This window comes from Notothenia coriiceps, unplaced genomic scaffold, assembly GCF_000735185.1.
Source record: "Notothenia coriiceps isolate Sejong01 unplaced genomic scaffold, NC01 NC01_scaffold00009305, whole genome shotgun sequence".
Lineage (NCBI taxonomy): Eukaryota > Metazoa > Chordata > Actinopteri > Perciformes > Nototheniidae > Notothenia > Notothenia coriiceps.
In genome coordinates, this window is record NW_011342006.1 from 142938 (window position 1) to 158111 (window position 15174).

The window sequence follows — 15174 nt, forward strand, 5'->3', positions numbered from 1 at the left end:
AGGTTGGAGGTATACTTTGTCATGACAATAAGAAAGAAATACCTATTAATAATGTTTTAGGGTAGAGGGAAAGTTTGAAAACATAAGAACCAAATAATTATTGTTGAAAAAGCAATGACAGTATATACATAAAATATGGACAAATGAAATAAGAGAATAAAAAAATATTGATATTACAGTATACATTCAAGTGTCTACCTCAGCCTTTGTCCGAAGTTCATCCCCACTCCGAAATTATTTGAGAAGAATCGAATATCTTATGTCCGTGTCCATGTCGAACCCCAAAGGTGGAATGTGTGAGAGGCGATTGAGGGTGTGAGGTGGGTATATATATTGTCACAGATGCAGTGTTGAAGGCGGAAGGGGGGCAGACGAGGGGGTGGTGTCCTGACCGTGGCTCTGGTCGTAGTGACACGTCGAGACACCTAACCGTCTCTCTGCCCCCTTATGGACTCACTGTGGGAGTCGTAGGATAGTCTCAGCGATGTTATATTTCTACACGGAAATGGAGTGAACCAACATCTTTTTCGAAGAATATAATGCAATCGTATCGATCGATTGAGTCTACGGATTATTGTCTGTTCAATAACTGACATACTGGAGTCATGCTGTCTACTTGTCTAGCGGTGACCCGAAAGTTGATGTGCGGTGTCGGTGCGTTTTGACGCCGTACACATGCCAAGGAATACCCATGAGCGTTTAAGAAGACCTTCACGGGCCTCGCCGCAAGACCACGAGAGGCAGTCTGACGTGGGAGAAGTCTGCCTGTATACGGTACACTACTCTTGGTTCGCCGTTTAGACCCTTTGTCGGCCCTGCGGTTATGCCTTCACGTTGTGTGACGCGTCAAGTATCGACCGGCGATCCCTGACTGAACGTCTTTCCTCGTTAAGGTATCTGGGGGTACAATTTACGGGTTGAAATGTCGTCTTTTTTGTACAAAGATGGGTACCCTACGTTATTTATAAAAAAGCTATATCAATCTAAAGGTTGGAAGTACTAATACTTAGACACTCACTTAACAAAGATTGTGCTGGGAAATGAAATATTGATTCCAAGAATTTTCAGCCCCCCTAGAGGAGGTTAGGTCCCCCCCCCACTCCCCACTTAAATCATGTCCACATCGATAGGATACTAAATACATTTGCACACATCTTGTGTCCATATATTTCTGTTGTGGTGGTCATGCCACACCCTGCACGTGAATGCATACGCGAGTCATGGTAAAATATCTGGATTAAGAGGTTGCTTTTTCTTTGCACAGCATGAAAGAAAGCCGAAATGAATGGGCGGTGATTTCATTATTTTTAAGCAGACGTTGAGTTCAATAATTTGTACGGCCCTCGGAGGATGTTGAAAAAATTGCTACATAAATATAGAAACATACTACAGACACATTGGCATTGGATTACATAATTGTGTAAAGTAAATAAATAATACAAAGTACATGATCTGACTACTTCCTTCACCTCTGCCATTGAGAGCCATAAGGAGGCCATTAGGAACTTTATTTTGAAAAGCTGGATGGTCCACTTCTAGTAAGCCTGGTGGGCTTTACGCTGGTTAGGTTCAGACTGCTGTCATTGACTGGGTGTTGGACGGAGAGGCCAAATGATCCAGGGAACGGGGAGACGAGTCCAGCACAGCATGGACTGCTGCCCGCCATAGTTAGTTCAGCTTTTATTTTATTTTTTACAGTTTAGCGTGATTATCGGGTGAACGTTTTAGTTTTGTCTCGCCGCTGTGGGAAAAATACGACAATGGATCGAGTGAAAAGCTCCATGCAGCAAGTACCCAACGCTATCCCCAAAGTGATCCGCCGGACTGGGGCAAACAGCCTGGAGCTGGAGAAGGAAAACTTTGAGAGAGGCCAGGTATGGAGCACAGTTGTCACATTAAAGTAATGATAGCTTGATTTTCTATAAATCGTTGGATGAAGACCCTGGCTTTGAGCCACTTTTAAGGTGGGTGGGGGATAGTAGTCATGTCGGGATGTTTTCTGTCTGCTCTTAATCGCACTATGCGTTTCGAGATGTTGTCTCTAGTCCAGATTGCAGCTAAGGATCCTAAAAAAAACCCACATCAACCACATTTTGCTGGAATTCCTTCGTTTTTGATACTTTACTGTTTTTACATTTGATCCAGGTAATGAGTTGTTCTAGTGTTGTTCTCCCTGAGTGTGTCTGGGATCAGCAGAGATACCAATGAGTCCACTGTACAACAAAAGAGCTGTTGAAATGTAGGTCAATGGCCTTTTGAATTATAACTGCTATCTGCAGAATAAACCAGACAAGAGGGAGGAGAGCTGAAGCTTTGTGGAGCTATGTCATGTATGACAGGCTGTCAGTGCCTTCTGTAGGCCTTCAGTCATGGGATGATGGTATGACCAAGATGAGATCCAAAAAGGAGATGGACTATGGACTTTTTCTTTTTTTTGGTTTGTTGTGCTTAGTTTTCCACCATGACTGCTGATGAATAATGAATGCTGTGTATCTTCCAGAGCTACATCTGACTTTGCATGAAGTGCTCTCCCAGTGAGCATATGTATGTACATTATGTAGGCTGCTGCTGTGCTGTGATCCTGCTGCTTCCTGCCTGGTGGTCTTCCCTCCCCTCTCCCCAGACCAGGCACAGGGGAGGGAAGTGGGGGCAGAAAGTAGGTCAGATGAATCAAGGCAGCACCAACTGTTGTGGTAGTGTGGCAACGTGCTTCTCCTTGCTAAATTGAACAGTATGTATTTGGCATTTCTGGGTCTGGGTACCCCCACTCTCAGTACCCCACGTCTCTCTCATCCGTGACAGTAGCAGCATGGATTAGTTGCTGGGAGAATGCATGGCTTTATGGGAGCCAAGTCTGGTCACTAGGTCACTGAAAGGCTCCTGATATCACACATCCTCTGTCTGGAAGTGTGTCAAAGGTGTCCAGGTCACAGCACAATACATTTTAGGGCTGAACAACTATGTGTTTAAATGAAATGTGAATAATGATGCAAATATAACCCTTCCCATCAGTGTCTTGAATCACATTGCAATTGCATAACAAAAAAACGGATTCATTCCTTATAGATTCACATTCGTTTTTTAAGATCTGATAACATATGTTGTGGCAATGTCTCTTTCAAACAAGGGTGAAAATATTCATGAAAAAAAAATCCAAGTTTGAATCGCTGATATTTATGTTCCAAAAGCATGAGCGATTCAGCTGTTTTGTTCCTGATTCCAATGACAAAAGCTTTCTCTTCTGTAATGCTGTGATTGAGGAGAGTGCTTCTGTAGCTTTTTACTGTTAGTTTCCTTTTTTCACGTGCAGTTGATTTTTGACATGAGGGATCCAGAGCAGGCGGTGTAGGATTCAATGAATCTGCTGTCTACTTTACAGGGATCAGCGAGAGATAATCACATCTGATCTGTTGTGCTGTAAAGCTGCCTAAATCTGCTGGGTGGCTGGCTTTCACCTCCTGTCTGCCCGCATATCTGCCTGTCTGCATGTCTCCAGCCATCTCTTTTCAGCAATAATGTACAGTGAAAGCCTAGTCTTTTGATTCTTTTTTTTTTGGTTTTTCCATATTTTTACTGACGGAACACTTAGAAAATCAACTTTTAGAGATATTGAAGTTTGGAGCTATTGGTATGTGTGTGTGATAACCAAATAGTAGCGGAATAACCTTTATATATATATATATATAAATTCGACTTGTGGAGTAATTGATAGTTTTGGTTTTAGTGAACTGAGATTTATTTATTAGATATGTCATTTTTTTTTTTAAGCTGAATGACATAAGAAACTTGTGAACATGGTATGGTAATCTGTTAAAGTGGTGCTTTTATAGTCTTCATGATCTTTCTAAAATGTAAGTTTTTCATTAGTTGCTAAAATAGTATGATTGTTCATCCACTAAAAGTTTCTTTAATTGAGGACAGCCCTTTGCATGTGTGTAGAAATCACTCAGCAGTATGACAGTACAAAGGGTGAGTAGATCATACAGTCTGTCCTTCAACATGCAACCTGAATTCAATGTTCTACAGTTACAAGCATATGAATACACAGTAAGCAGTGTGCACTGCAGACAGCAGGGTCGCCTACTTTAAATCCCTAGTTATGTAAAACGCTGATTCTGGGAAGTGCTCGCCTATCTCTCTGTTGAGTTGGGTAAACAACCAGGGTGTGTTCAAAATCCTGTCTGTCATAGTGTCCACACGGGGTTATAAAAAGAAAGAACCATAGCAGCCGGATAGCACACAACTCTTGCTTTTAATGACATGTTTGGACTCATAATAGCAGCTGACTCTTTAATTTAGAGTTTAGGGGATTTAATCTGTGGTCTGTTTGTCTCAAACTTGTTTTAGTCTTCTATTGTGTTCCCAAAGAAGTAAAAACAAACAATAAGTAAATAACAAGCTAGGACTAAACACTGCGTACAGTATGTTGTAATCTTTATCTTAAGGCTCTAAAATGTCAGAGATGCCAACTCCATCATAGATTGTGGAACTATTTCCAAGCTGTCACAGGCCATGGGAGGTTTTTCATTTGGAAGCTGGTGTAGGTAGTAATCTCTGGACCCATACGAACCATAATTAGTACTTGTGGAAAACTTCAGGGGCACCAGTCTCTCAGCTGGGACATATGCAGCCTGAGCCCATCAGCCACACCACATTGTATGTTACTTACTGAAGGCCTTAAAATAAGAACAGCTGTCAGCCACCTCCTTCTCATTTATTTGTCCCCACGGATGCAACTCTTCCTATTTGTATCTTTATTTGACAAAATGCACTTTTGGCAGTTGATGTGAATGTACAGTATAGTATAGTCACTCATTAAACTGTCATTATGGTTTGTCGAGATAGCAATTCTGTTATATTAGAGTAGCAGAAACTCTCAAACCATTCAGGTTATCCAACCATTTGAACCATTGATGGATAGAGAGTGTGTTCAGACATTAATTAAATAAATTAATAGACATTATTTAATAGGTATGCTCAATCAAGGCATGTCAGCTGCCCATAAAGGGTTGAATATAAACATTAACCATTTCTGCATGCAACACAAACTGTTGGCTAAGGATGTGCAACAAGTATGTATGCAGTGGGGAGGTTCCATAAAGAAATCTATTTCTCATATTTTAGTCTGTCTTTTAGGATATAGGCCTATCAGTCTTTCAGCCTCGTTCATTGGACTTAAAAAGAGGCAACATTCGGACTGAAGCTTCTTATATTTTTTGCCCGTAGGAACAGTGCATTTGTTTGCACATCACCTGGCTGTAACAGGGTTGCAGCTCAGATTAAGCGTAGTTTTCATTCTTTATTTTTTTTTAAAATAGCAACATAATGTTGCTATTTTTTATTTATTAATTCAGTCAATGTCTTATTGAGTTCGAGCAGAAATATGTAAAGCATTTGTACTCATTTAGAGTAGGAGTAATATCATGTTAATTCCAATACAGTACAGACTTGATGTGCTCTGCTATTCAAAATAAATACCCTTATATAGCAGTATTGCCAAAAGGAGTTATGAATATCAGATATTGGTAAAAATACAATATTGTGCATCCCTTAGCTAACGATTTAATCTGTTTATTCAATACTTTTTAGCAAACCTTTTCAACTTTGCCTGTGTGCTTTTTTACGCACCCTCTATTGCAACACATGATGTTTAGGTGTGAGAGCTGACATAATGTGTGCTCAATCGGAATACTTTAGAAAATGTAAATGATAATTTCCGTCTTATCAAATAAATAGATCACTCCAAAACTCCTTACCGCTTAGCAACTGCAGAAGTAACCATTGTTGGACATGTACCCCCAATCTTGATTGGTGTACACAGTATGTGTGAACCTGCATTGATGGACACCCCTCGTTCCCTCGCCCTGCACCCTCTTTTAGTGCTGTTTGGTGGCCTGGCAGCTGTGGAATTCAGGGGAGGAGTGGGGCCTGGCCCTCGGGCACAAGCAGGGCTCAGCAGGGCGCCCATAGACAATAATCTATTAACCACCCCGTCTCTCTGCCTCTCTTTCTCCACTGTCTTTGTCTTTCTCCTTGCCTTGTTGTCCTCCCCTCCATTGCTCATTGTCTTGAGTGTTCCTTTGCTTCTTTTTTACATCCTGCAATTAAAAATGCAGGGAAGTTATGAAGGGATATCCACATACATGCAGTACACTCACAGACGAGCATGCAAGCATGAAAGCGAGACCATTAAAAGCACTGAGGCAGCAGAAACAGCAGGCGGTGGTTTGTGGCCTCATTGCACTGACTGGCTGTGGAATAATAGAGCTGGACATGAGTGGCAGGTCAGTAAGTGGAACAAAGTGCACTGATGAGTTCCTGGCGGCATTAACAATGGCTTTGATATACAGATTGTTTTGGAGTTCTCGTCTGTGTTTTACAGGACAGGAAAGCGGAAAGGGAGCGAGACAGAGATGGAGTGTTACTTTTTGTTTCACATGCAGCAAAGGTCAAAAGTCAGACTGAAACCTACATCATGGATGTGAGCACATGGTATGCAAATTAGCCTGCTGCAACATGAGTGGCCTCATTTCAAATAATCATTTGAATACAATACATTCCTCAGTCATGTACAATCTGCAGGGACTATGGCTGAACGATATGGCAGAAATAAATATATCACTAATGTGCATATTTTACAATTATAAGTTGTGTCAAAACACTTTGTAATGACATTTGAAGGGATACATTTTGTATGGACAAAATAGGTAGGGCTGTCCTCGACTACAGACATTTTAGTCAAAAAAGACCAAAACTAGTACATTTATTGATTGAGAGGGTGAACCCCCTGAAATAAGGACAGAGGACACACGCGGAAATGTGTCATGTAGAAGTCCGAGCCAAAGAATCCTATAGCATGTACAGAAGGTAGAAACATGTGTACAAAATGCTGGATCAGCTTTTTATTAAGGTTTTGCATTTTTATACACACAGGCTGCCTAAGGAACTACACAACCTTAGTCAGTCTGTCTAGTGTTTGGGGAAGAGAGATCTATGGACTTTAACCCCTGTGCTCCACACACACCATGTTTGGGTTCAAAGGACATTAATGTGGATCACTTTTATTACTGCAATTACCTTTTTAAAGTTATACCTAATAGAACAAATAATGGTATTAGGGGTATCAGCTGAATATCCCAAACACATCTCTAGTACCACAGTTAGGAATTGGCACATTTCCTTTAGACAGTAATATCTTTCTCTTATAACAAATGTGTTGGGTATTGACACTTTAATTCTACCTGGACTTTCACAATCAAATCTCTCTGTTGCTGTTAAACACTGAAAATCATCCAAGATAAAAGAGTGTGTGACGTCAACCTTTTTACCTGAAGAAATGGTATGATCATTAGTTGTTTCCAGCCTAAATGGGCAACTTCATCCACAAACCTAATTTTCATTTGTCTCAGTGAAGATGTCATTAATGCTTCATCAGATTTTTGAGAACCTAATTGGAATGTGAAGATGGTGATGAAGATTTTAACCATCATTTAAAATGACATATTTTAAACTTTTATTAAAAAGGGGAAGGGGTTTTGAGTGTTTGACTGAGAATCCAGGCAGAGACAGAGTGGGACCGCTGTATGTGAGAAATGCTCTGTGAGGCTGCCGCCCTCACAATGATAGGCCCACGCCGTACCAGGAAGGGAAGAGACTCTGTGGAAAAGAGCCAGTATTGTCTGGAGACAGACAGTTTATGTTGAGCGGCCTGGAGTTTTAATGCGCAGCCCTGATGGTATAATGAGTAGCATATTGATTATTGTGGCTGGCCTGGCCTCGGTCGATCAGCTGATGTCCTGTGATTGTATAGAGAAGCTTTGGACTGAATTTAAACTTGGTGAGGGCTACATAACAAATGTAAAACAACTACTTTGGATTACAAAACCTTATTCAGCTGTTACTCCTTATAATAATAAAATATTTAATCTTTCAAGCTTTATCCTTCACTTAAAACCCCCCAAAATATGAACACATTATGTATCAAATTGCTGCTATTAGAATGTCAATTTTCACATGTGCAGTGTAATACACCTCAATTTTGTTCTGGTTATTTAAATAAACACTCTTTGAACACTTTATTAGCTAAACCTTTACAGTTGAATGTACCTTTAGAAAACCTGTAATGGTCCCTTTTTGTATACACACACACTTAGAGGTGTCAATGAAACTAGTGGTGGTTTCGAACTGGACAGCATTTCATTGAAATGTGTTGTTAGCATTTTTTTATCAAAAGAGGTATACAGAATGTAGTATATACAATTATCCAATTTGGTATTAACAAATCACATCTTATCTTAACTTGGATCTAATATATTATAGCAATGATTGTCAACCCTGAGCACTTGTAAGCATTTGTCCGTCCACATCTCATGTCATATCCTTTCTCACAGTAACTCCAGGAAATGTCCCAGACAATCGTCAGCATAATACTGTGTGTGTGAAGGCATCCAGCATGCAGGGTAAACAACAAATGATGTGGGTGATAGTTATAAACTTACCACTTCCATGCGGAATACAATGGTCTCTAGGGGTTGAAGAAGTGGGAGGAAAAGTGTAAGGCACTTGTTTGTCTGTGGCTGGGTTCCACATTTGCTAAATGTCTTTTTAAACTATATCAGTGAATTCATAAGTGTCTTCTGTTCAACGATTATAATACAATTGGTTACAAAAAGGTCTGATAGCACTCTAGCTATAAAGGTAAATAAATTGGATTAGTGCATTCATTATTTACAACAATGTTGAAACTGAAGCCGCTACATTTTTATTCAGCTATCAAAGAGTCATAAGAAGATCGGTGAAGCAGCCTTTGTAAACTACGCCCCAAAACTGTGGAACATGTTACCCAACAATATTAGGGAAGCCAATACGTTAGGCATTTTGATCTCTTTACCAAAGCATTTTACTGATTTTACACTATTATACTTCGCTATTCTCTGTGATTGACATTGCACTATTTCTCTATGTTTTATTCTCCATGTTTTTATTTTTAATGATTTTATCCCACTTTATGCTTTGCTCTTGCTGCTTATTTTACACTGATTTTATGTCTTATTTCTTACTGATGTACAGCACTTTGAACTGTAATCCCCTGTATGAAAGGTGCTATACAAATAAAGTTATTATTATTAATAATAATATTATTATCAACTATTTTCATTTTTAATCTACACACTTTTCTACATGTCCAAGTGTCTTCTGTGACAAATGCATTTATGTTAACTTTAGTAAAACATGTACTTGCGTGATGCACATGGTTCACATCAAATTGAAGGTTGACAGTCTCAGGAAAACCAGATGGGGGCATCAGTTACCTAGAATTGCTCTCACGATGGAAGCTGAGCTTTCCCTCCTTTGCACCTTTAAAGCATACTCATTTCAAGGCTTCATGTGTTCATAAGCATAATATTACTACACACACACACACACACACACACACACACACACACACACACACACACACACACACACACACACACACACACACACACACACACACACACACACACACACACACACACACACAAAATATGACTCAAAGGCAGAGGTGGGTGAGGTAGTCAGAACTTGTACTTGAGTAAAAGTAGTACCTGAGTGTTGGAATACTCGGTTACAAGTAAAAGTCCTGCATTCAAAAGGTTACTCAAGTAAAAGTACAACAGTTTTAACATCAAAATATACTTAAAGTATCAAAAGTAAAAGTACTCATTATACAAATTGGTCAATTTCGGAATCATATTTATTATATGTTTTTATTATAGTCATTGATGCATCAAAGTGTTATCGAAGCTGGTAAAGGTGCAGCTAGTTTTAATGACTTTGTATACTGCAGGCCAGGTAGCTTGTGAATTTATTCCAGGTGTAGCTAAAGTCTTATTAAAGAGTTGATAATATTTCACATCGTTAATCCATATATGCAAAGTAATTAAAGGTAACAAATAAATGTAGTGGTGTAAAAGTACACAATTTACCTCTGAATTGTAGTGGAGTAGAAGTACAAAGTAGCATAACATTTAAATACTCAAGTAAAGTACAGGTATCTCAACATTTTACTTTAGTACAGTACTTGAGTAAATCTACTTAGTTACTTCCCACCTCTGCTCAAAGGTAATTCACATTTGAAACAGGCCTTCTTGCTTTGAAAAAGGGATTGCCTTACTTTAAACAGGTAATAGGTTGTGTCGTGTTTTTTTCTTTAACTAATGTGTTTGTGTTGTGTTACAACCATAGCCACTTGTTTCACATATTGTGTTTGTGTGGTGTCTCCAGAAGAGGATGCAAAGGGGTCTCCACACCTTGTCTTGCAAATGACCCTTTAATCAATGACAATATTGGCGACATATTTGCATCAGTGTTTTTAATGGTGAAGTAGTTGTAATAATTTGTCTTCTGCTGGAGGTCAGGTGACCCAATCAACAGATAGATCACACTACCCCCTGGTAAAGGTAGCAACAGAGGAAATGCAGCTGTTTTTTCATTTCCTGGACTTCACCTCCCCTCCTATAGGACCCCCACCAGTCCCCGGACCCCAGTTTTGGAACCACCGGTTTTAAGCCATCCCTCTCTGCAGGCTCCATGCTACTATTGTCTGACAAGAGAGCGGGCTATTTGCAAAATAAAGGTCGCCTACTACCCCACGTCTTAGCCTCTATGTGGGCTGATGCATAGAGACAGGCTGGGTTTCACCTTGCAGCGGGAAGGAGTGGGGTTTATCAGCGGTACTCCTGTTGTGTTTTCCCCGCGGACAGCTTCTGCTTCTCGGCGGTCGGATGCTGGAAGTCCTCCCCGATAAGAGAGCACGTAGGGCTCGCATAGAAAAAGAAAACAGGGACGCGGAAGGAAGGAGAGACAGGGGAGCATTTTAATACCAAATCGGGACACATGTTGAGCTAACAGCCCGCTCCACCTCCCCCTTCTCCTCCCCAATGCATTTGTTGCCTCAATCGCTTTCCCGTTACTAAATCGTTAGGATATCTGCTCTCCGGATCCACGGATCTTCACTCTGGGACGATCATGGATCTCAGTAAAATTGTAAGTGCTTAAGAACTGATTTGTTTTGTTATCTTCACCGACAGCAACAGATACACCGAGGCTTTGCATGTTTTTTGGAAGTAGAGGTGGGGGTGGTGTCCGAGAAGTCCTATTGCACACACACACGCAAACACACACATGGGCCGATTACATGCAAGTTATGCCCTACGCACGCAGGGACTTGTTTGACGGTTATTGCAGCTAAATTGGTCTGTGGGAAGTTTGAATTTTATTGTGACGAAGAAGACATGAAGGTTTTAAAAAGCTATCCTTGAAGTGTGTCCACAGGGTCCTGGTTTAATGTGAGAACAGATTGAGTCCACTTAAATGTAGTGGAAATAATAGCCAGAATAAGACACTTGAGATCCCAGGCTTCTCTTTACTTACACTGTACAAAGACTGGTAAACAGGGCTGGTGTAACAATCATTACTTTATCTTATGTTGTGGAATACATTAAGGGTTTGCAGCTTCTGGGTCTATTTTTGGGTCCAAGAAATGAAAATGTCTGAGATGTGCTCCTCTGTTGCCCAGAGCTTTCTTCTTTTCACGGCTCAGTGTCCAGCTGCAGGTTCAGTGGAAAAAAGTTCAGCAAAGCTTATATGTGCCATGAATCTCAATTACAGGTTGTATTGATGTCCAACCTTAAAGACAGTGTGTGTCTTTGTGTTACTATCAGCGTGTTACACATATTAAAGAGACACTAGCTATGCATTTAAGGTCGAACAAGATGGTATATTGTATAAATCACAAGTTTGACAGTAAAAAGAATACGTAAAGTTGTGTCAAGGCTAAACAAGCTCGAATCTTGCGTGCATTTATCTTCCTTTTGACTCAGAGTGATGTGAATGATGCGATAGAGGCTAAAGTGTCCGGAGTGTACTGGAGCAGGTGCACCAAAGCAACAAGACTGGCCTTTCACTGCCAACATGGATGGATGGGTGTACTTTAAGTCCTTGTATAGTAGGTGTGGGGGAGGGTGGTTGATAAAAGCACACCAAGAGTCCTCTCTCCAATTCTCCTAAGCTAAAGGAAACTCTGAAAGTTGGTTTGGAAGAAAATGCGAAATAGAAACATTCAGATTAGCTCATTTTTTATAGAGGTACGGAAGCCAATCCATTTATTTTGATAACTAGAACAGCAAAATCACTCTGATCTATGAAATAAAGCTTAGCTGCCCACATGAAGTCAGTGGCGGCATGTAGTGGGGGCATGTAGTGCAGACATGGTGTAGGTGGAGTGTTGGAAAATAACTTCCTGCGGATCTTCATTCAGTTGCACTTCACTGGTTATTTGAGACGAATCTCTTGATGTTATTTGGGAAACCGAATCAGAGAATCTAACACAGTTCTTCAAGGCTGTTATCCTTTCTGTCGCTATGTTTTGGCCGTTTGGCATGTAGTGAGACAGGCTGGTATGAAAACAAAGTCCAAATAGACGCAGACTCTACATTCCCACGTTGTATATAAGTCCAGAGTTGCTTGCTGAGTTGCAAACATATTAACAATCCTTTTCCTTGTAATGGCAGTGAATTGTGAGTTTTTTTTAATTGTACCACAGTAGCAACAATAGTTGAGTTAACCTGCTGTATTAAGGCCTTAAGTAGGTGCACTGCACCTGTCGCATTTGCAGATGGAGTTATCTGAAAATGTAGCAGTCCAGATTTCTTACAAAACACTTCCAAGTTTCAACAATCTCTTAAGTGTCAGGAGAGAGATAAGCAGCACATGCTGTTGATACTGATTGTCACATTGTTACTTTAAGCTATACATGTAAAATACTTTTTCTAAGTTTTATAAACCGACAGAGAATACATTTGAACATAATTCATATAGAATTTGCTTAAAACTTGAGCTGTTGTTAGACAATATATCATAAAATGAATAGTTACCGGTAATCTGAGCCTTCAATGTAGAAGTAAACAGAAATGCATAGGTTTGGCTACAATGATGAAAAAAGGTTTATTTGTAATAAATGCAATTATTAAAACGTTGTAATATCAGACTTTTGTATTGTTATATTGAAACCTTTACATTTTGCATAAGCACATGTACAGAAGAGAGAGCTGTCTTATCCACGATAGACATCCTTTCTTTTGCCTCATACTTTCAGTATAGTCTTTAATTATAAACATCTTTTTTTTAAACAAATTCACCGATTTGAGCTGGCAGTTGTCAGTCAGACTGCAGGACCTACAAACACTGTAAACAGTTTGTTGGCTGCACAAGTTTTCCTGTTGTGGTTTGATTGGTGCCAGATCACAACATAAGCCATCATCAAGTCTTTAGCAAAACAAACAAACTCTGTGTGATGTGGAAGCGTGTTCGATGCTGGGGAGTAATGAGCAAGTGGGCTGAGGAGCCTCGCTGAGCTGCACAGATGTTCCTTTTATAACGTGTCCTCATGACATCACCGGTCCTGCAGGAAGTTGAGCTTTGGAGCCAAAGCTCCTTCACACGAGGCTGCAGAAAGCCTTCCTATTAGGAGAGGCCCATAAACCTGCCACAGGGGTGTGGGCCTGAGTGTGTGTGTGTGTGTGTGTGTGTGTGTGTGTGTGTGTGTGTGTGTGTGTGTGTGTGTGTGTGTGTGTGTGTGTGTGTGTGTGTGTGTGTCTTTAACCAGCTGCTGCCCTGCACCGCTGCCCTCAGCAACAGAAGCCCGGTGCTCTGAGGTCACACATTGCAAATATCCTGAAGCTCTATGTTTTCATGCCTTTTAATGGGCTCTTTAGGGACGGACTCATCCCTTGTCATTATCACCAAGTGTCGTGTTATTCATGGGATGGAAGATCCTCTGTGAATTCTGTGGAAAATAAGCTGCTTCTTACTGTCTGAGAGTCAACCATTGGCCCGTCAGCCCTCATGATTGTGATAAGGCTGATAGATGCTGAGGCACCGTAGATGGGCAGGTTTCATTGTCACTTACCAGCAGAATTATTAATTTCAAAGCAGAATCTGTTCACTATGTTGATAATTGTGCAGATCAATATGCAGACTGCTTCACTTCCTCTTCCAATGATGCCTGTATAAAATGACCGCAGTGATTTCTAATTTCTCTTCTCACAGCTGTGTTTTTCCCTGTGTGCATTCATGTACACAGGAAAAATAACTGCTCTAAAAAAGACCACCTTTTCCACCACCCTCCTCTCCTCAGTGCCAGCCGGGCTCCCTTTCATGAGGTGTCGAGTGAATGTTGTATGGGAGCGGAAGTTCACGTCAAAAGCAAAACAGAAAATGGTCTTTAAACAAGCAACACAGAAGGCTCTGTTCTTAGGAATGACCTTTGGAGTCGGGTGGAGTTACTTTTGGAACAATGTTTGGGCCCAAAACACTTTGCCATTTATCATCAAATTTTCTTAATGTGTTTTTTGTAAGAAAAAGTGCCATTGCATGGTGTGGAAGGATGTGTGTTTAAGTAAAACACACTGGCAGTGGCGAGGCTAGCTTTTGGTTTCAAGCATTTATGTTTGGTTATGCATCTTGAGTCGTAAGGGGAGTTGTATTAATTTCAAGTACACAGGCATGTATTTTCAGTTGCTCAGACCTACCATTAGCATGAGACCCTTAAAGTGCACACACAATGTTAGCTTTAAGCAGTACGTGTTTGATCAAATAAAATACAGGTTCAATTACACACAAAATCTAAATGTATCATGGTGCCCACAACCACAAGCCTTGAACTGGATCATATAACTAGGTTATTCTAAAAGGGATTTCTGCAATGATGAACCCACAGTCAATTATCAACGACATACACATATTGGAGACTTCATGGAGAACATAGTGGAGCATTTAGCAGCTAAAGAGCAAGGAGTTTCCCCAACGACTGATGTCTTTTAAAAAGATAGGATATGGACTTGAATTCATCAAATGACCAGAAACACATAAGCTGAAGTTGCTCCATATCTTCTGCATCTGTAAGTAGGACACTGTTAGTAAATGCACCTTTATTAACGTTATATAACCAGGGCTGCACATAACTGGTGCGCCAAAAAAGGAGCACCGGGTCATTTGAAAAAAGCGCATTTGTGCACCAACACTGAGAGAGACAGAGAGACATGAGAGAAGAGAGAGATATAAAAGAGAGAAGAGAGAGATATTTGCGAGTTACACAAGAACTGGTAAGACGCGTGTGCACCCCCCCCCCCC

The 15174-nt window shown here is 40.5% G+C and overlaps 1 protein-coding gene across 3 annotated transcripts in view; it reads left to right on the forward strand.

The window, feature by feature from the left end:
* The first annotated feature begins 1587 nt into the window (after positions 1 to 1587).
* Positions 1588 to 15174, forward strand: part of hip1 (huntingtin interacting protein 1) — a 68450-nt gene continuing 54863 nt past the window's right edge. For 2 of the 3 annotated variants that reach the window (XM_010770866.1, XM_010770867.1), the window contains exon 1: positions 1588 to 1874. In XM_010770866.1, the coding sequence (XP_010769168.1) occupies positions 1761 to 1874 (114 nt within the window). In that variant the 5' untranslated portion in view covers positions 1588 to 1760. Of the gene's footprint in view, positions 1875 to 10567; positions 11029 to 15174 lie in introns of those variants that run through there. The other variant, XM_010770868.1, reaches the window with a different exon arrangement.